The sequence below is a fragment of the Psammomys obesus genome, unplaced genomic scaffold, assembly GCF_907164565.1.
Source record: "Psammomys obesus unplaced genomic scaffold, mPsaObe1.curated_primary_1811, whole genome shotgun sequence".
Classification (NCBI taxonomy): domain Eukaryota; kingdom Metazoa; phylum Chordata; class Mammalia; order Rodentia; family Muridae; genus Psammomys; species Psammomys obesus.
The window spans coordinates 2769376-2774592 of record NW_026590571.1 but is presented as its reverse complement, the minus strand read 5'-3'; the positions used below and the strand labels follow the sequence as shown (position 1 = coordinate 2774592).

The window sequence follows — 5217 nt, the reverse complement described above, 5'->3', positions numbered from 1 at the left end:
CCCTGTACATTTCCAAGCTTCATCCTGACTTGCTTCTACTTCTAAATTACAAACTGGGTTGAATAAGGAAAAAGCATTATCAATATTGATTTGTGTTCAGGTTTCATCTTTTAATTAGCTCCATAACGGACATCCTAAACACATCAGACACAACAGAATACTTTTTCTTCCAGTATTAAAAAAAAATGACATTCACAAACATTTTAAAGTTCTTCTATGTAATCAGGACGGTGATCTTGAATAAAAAACATCTCTAAGTAATCATGATCTTGATTCAGATTGTTCATAGGTACATTCAGAACTCACTTTCTGGCCATGATAAACATTTGTACAAGTTTTTTAAAATGTCCCTAAATATCCATTAATTTAAAAAACATTAGCCTGGCCACCTTTTGGGGCCAGAAACAATCCTGAGCACCTAAACAAAAATTCTAATTAAAGGAAAAATATTGGGACTGTAACAAATGTCTTAATATTTGTCTTTAAAGGGAAAAATGCTTAAAGAACACCTGGAGCTTTCTAAAAGGTCTCTAACTACCTTGGGAGCTCAATTAAAAAATAGAACTTGATGTACTAAAACAGATGTTTCAGCGCAGCTCCAAAAATCTTTACAAATACAGCATTTTGGAAGGACGATCTTGGATCAGAAGAGTGTTATTCCTTGTGTATCTGAGAATAGTAAGAAGGGGTAGAATTTTGATGTCAGGAAGAAACAGGCTGATAAACATGCTCACCTCCCAGAGTTGATAAAGATGCAGCATACCACCTCTTATTTCTACCATGTCCCAACAGAACATAAGATCACTTTTCGGGTACCCCACACCATATCCCACAACTAGCTCTGGCATGCAGCTAAAAGCAAGGGCAGCCAAGTGATGCTGAGGTAAACTGGCTGGGTAAGACATCAAGGCAGCAGAGATATAGGGCAGTGCAATGAGAAGAAAAGCAAGAGGGGCAGGACAGGAGGGTCTGATGAGCACAGGTTGACTCACTCCCAATATTTAGGTTTCACCTACATTATGTGTGCATGTCCCATCTCAGTTGTCATAATTGTCTCTGTAATTTCCTCCTGAGTAGCGGTCATAGCCACCCTGGCTTCTGGGGAAAACGCAATTGTTTTACAGGAATGTACTCTATATTGTAGACATTAAACATTAAAAACTATACACATCAACCTCATAATAATGGATCCACAATATAAAGTCTAACTACTTTTTTGTAGTGATGGAGACTGCCAGAGCCTGGCACACTGACCCTTGATATACCCAAGCCACACCATACAAAACCTTTAAAAATGTATAAGCAGAACACATAAAATGTATGAGCACCACGTAAAAACTCCCATTTCCAGCTAGGTGCAAGTTAGGCTACTGAATTAAGAAGACCAGCACTATAGGCTACTGAATTAAGAAGACCAGCACTATAGCATCCCAAACTCTCAGCACCCACCTGCCGCTGTTGTCTCTAGACCGTCCATATCCATATCCATATCCTCCAGGTCGACTGTCATATCTTCCACTTCCATAGCCCTGGTCTCCACCACCTATGGGAAAATATTTAAACAGCAGCAGTTCAGAGACAGGCTTCTAACAAATGGTTCTAGCTCATCTCATAATACAACCAGCACTAACTTACCTCTAGAGTAGCTGCGACCACGCCCATGTGCCCCAAAGGCACCTCCTCTGGTTCCCCGGGCAGATTTGCCTGCATGGTCCACACGGATCTGGCGCCCATCCAGAGACTAGATATGGGAAGGAGACAGATACAAGGAGGCAGGGCTGTCAGTCAGTCGGGAGTAGCAGAGGGAAGATCGGGCACCGGTAGTTAGGCAAGAGCCCAGAAATTCCTGCTTAGCACCAAATTCTGGGTGCCATGCTCCAGAACAAGCTCCTCTGACCAGAATGGTTTCACCAGGAGCTACAAAATCCCACAAAACGACCTGAATCCACCGTGCTCCCCTGCTACTACTTACATCTTGACTGAACTCAGGCTGGGTTCTCCTCCCCACTCCTCTAAGCTGCCCGACTATTTGGGCTAGACACCTCTCTTGGTTTGAGGCTTCAGAGTCCATCCCAGAAGACTCACGAGGTCCTCTCCGGGCCAGGCCCACAGGTCTGCAGACTCTACTACCTAAGCCCAGAGCAGGTCAACCATCCACAGGTGGCTTCTCCGCCTCATGCAGGACCAGTCGTCGCCTCCCAGGCAGCCCGGCTCTGTCTGCCGCTGCCCTCCACCCCCTAGAACAGAAGGCAGTCATGCTCCTGTGAGTGGACACCGAGGGGCTTCGTGGCCACGCTGCCCCTGGCAGACATAGAGGGAAAACAGAAAGAACGAAGAAAGTGGCAGACAGGGAGAAGGCTCCTCTGGAGGCAGGAGGCCTCACCTCTCCATTCATGGCTCTCATGGCATCTGAAGCATGCTCTGGGTTAGTGAAGGTGATGAAGCCAAAACCCCGGGATCTTTGAGTCTCCCGGTCCTTGACAACAACCACTGTGGGGGAGAGGGGTAGAAATAGAAATATTAGAATCTTAACATTTAAATGGAAAGGAGTAGCCTGAAAAGTAAACAGTACACATCAGCACACACCAAATAGCACTTGGGAGAATAGACAACCACCCCTACCCCTAATCCTGTATCTCATTAGATTTTTCTCAGCCTAACTATATCTTACAAACAAGGAACTTAAGGAGAATTTCTGATACTGGTCCCACACTAGCTTTTATCCACCAGCCTCAACTCGTGGGCTGGTCCATGGCTCACCCTCAGAGATAGGCCCAAAGCTGCTGAAGTGGTCTTCTAGTGCCTGCTCATCGGTGTTGAAGTTGAGCCCTCCCACGAAGAGTTTCCCTTCTTCAGAAGACATGGCAGAATGCAAGTCCTATAGGGAGAGTATGTGGAATACTGGGGAATATAGTGACTGTGGGAAGTGGTGACATGCCAAACACCGGGAGAATTACAGGGAACACACACACACACAAAATGGGCTAAAAAGGATTATCAAAATTACAAGGAAAACACACATACACACAAATGGGCTAAAAAGGATTATCAATGGCAAGAGACTGAGGAGCAGAAAAGGCGGGAACCAGCAAGCCAGAATGAGGCTGTTCGCCATTTGACGACTGCTCCCGCGCATGCCCACAACATCCTAAGCCTCTACACCCGTCATTTTGTATGGTCGCGCAGGCCTACAACTGCATTGCATTTCCTCTTTCCCTGCAGAACAAGATGGCGGTGGTCACGTGGGAAGAGACAACCAAAATAGGTTGTCGCGTGGTCACTGCCGCCACCGACTCCGTCCGTCCCTCCCAGCATTACTCCCATTCGGATGCAACAGGACAGCCTCACAACAGAGATTTCTCTTGTAGCCTGGGACAAGCCCTCCCTGGAGAAACTCAAGCCTACGTGTCAGCAGCCGCTCCTATTTCTACTCTCATTCCCCGCCCCTGGGGAGCAAGGAAGCAAGGTGAGGGACGACCACGATGCAAGACAAACGCTGCTTACCTGGAAATTAAAAGCCAAAGCTGTAGAAACGGCGAGCTCTAAGGAACCACGAGACGAGAGAGAGGCTGCCACGCGAGAAGACGCCTGATAAAGCGAGCGTAGCGGATACGTCACAGAACGTCACCCAGCGCGCGCGCTCATTGGTTAAGGTAGGCGTGGGGCGTTGGCTAGAGGGAAAGTCAGGCAGAGGAAGCAATTCGCCTTGCCGGCTTCCGGGAATAGAAACTTTATGAGTTCAGTGTATCCTACTTTAAGCATTTCTCGTTTAGCTGAGATATTGTCCCCCGCTCCATCCACAAACGTTTGGATTCAAATAGCCTTGTCCTCCCTGACGAGATATTCACTCCCTTTGAAGTCATTTGTCCTTTTCGATAGAAGTCGTAATTGACAGCAGATCGGTGCCAATGAACTACCATCCTCAGAAACCAATCTTTTTTTCTTTTTCTTTTTAGGACTTTAACCTCATATCCCTTAAAGCCCCAACGTCATCACCTTCAAAGCTCTTGGTGTCAGACCCTACATTTCCGAATCCTTAACCACTACTCCTTTATCACCTGTGCCTAACGTCTCGCTTTGTTATGGGACTTAGTGCCGTCCTTCTCACCTCTGACTTCAGCTCATATCCCCATCTGACAGTCTCCTTAAGCCTGATAATGCTTTGAGCAAAACAGGTATTCTACCTTCAGAGGGTGCAAATCCCAATCCACAGCATGAATTTTGCTCTCTATTCAGGATAATAGCTCTTGATTCAAAGGACTGACTTTTGGAAATTTGCTCTTTCCCAGCCTTCAGTGTCTAATAATAACTCTTTTGCCTTCAGGGACTCTATATTTTTTTCACTCATAAGATGAATTTGCTCAATTTCATAAAGGCCTTTTCCACACTCTACCACCAACCCCAACACAAATAGCTTTATTAACCTTCAGGTGCCATTCATCTATGGTTCCTGTTAGCCTTATTCCCATATTTCTCAGTGATTGTCATGTATATTCATGTTATTAAATTTGTTGGTAGTATCTTTAGTTAGATACATTTAATTTTGATCTAATAATTTCTCACCCTGTGGTCTATACTTCACTGTATGCCTAGGCTATCATTGAACTCCTAAACCCCTTGCCTTAGCTTCTTCAGTGCTGGGATCACCACAACCAACTTGTCTGTATTTTTAAAGAAATCCTTTTTCCCAAGTCCCAAAGACACTCTTATGCAGGTTATTTCGTTAGCACTATAGTTTTGCTTTTAGTTTAGGATTCTCAATCCTTGTATGGGGTTTAGCTCAGTGGTAGAGTGCTTGCCCAGCATGTGTAAATCCATTGACTTATAGCCCAACACAGAGGAGAGCTGTGTCTGGTTTTACTCTGCCATTGAGCCACATGTCTCATCACCATCTATCAGGAAACTGAGGCAGGATTGTGAGTTTGAGGCTTTAACAGGTTCCAGGCTAACTTTAGCTAGCCTTTGGTGAGATCCTGTATTGAAACAAGCAAATAAAAATTGGATGGTTTTTTGAATTGCATTTAATGTAAAGATTTGAGAATGACACCATGATATTATCTGTGGTTTTAAGGTATGTGCACACTGATACTGCTCCCATTAAGATTTGGTACCTTAATTGGGTTTGGTAATTTAAACCAGTAATCCTAGCACTTGGGGAGGTGTTGCTGAGGCAATAGGATCTTCCATTCAAAGCCAATCTGGGCTACCTAAACAGTT

The 5217-nt window shown here is 45.0% G+C and overlaps 1 protein-coding gene across 2 annotated transcripts; it reads right to left on the bottom strand.

Moving 5' to 3' along the window:
- Positions 1-89: 89 nt before the first annotated feature.
- On the bottom strand, positions 90-3600 carry Rbm3 (RNA binding motif protein 3). 2 transcript variants are annotated; one of them, XM_055607930.1, is made up of 7 exons: positions 3505-3600; positions 2761-2878; positions 2384-2490; positions 1636-1741; positions 1450-1543; positions 1017-1098; positions 90-669 (listed from the first exon to the last, which is right to left on the bottom strand). In XM_055607930.1, the coding sequence occupies exons 2-6, from the start codon at positions 2861-2863 to the stop codon at positions 1038-1040; spliced, it is 471 nt and encodes a 156-aa protein (XP_055463905.1). In that variant the 5' UTR covers positions 2864-2878; positions 3505-3600; the 3' UTR covers positions 90-669; positions 1017-1037. The 2 variants fall into 2 exon arrangements, with proteins under 2 accessions (XP_055463905.1, XP_055463906.1); XM_055607931.1 differs by having other exon boundaries at positions 1017-1095.
- Between the last annotated feature and the right edge of the window lie 1617 nt (positions 3601-5217).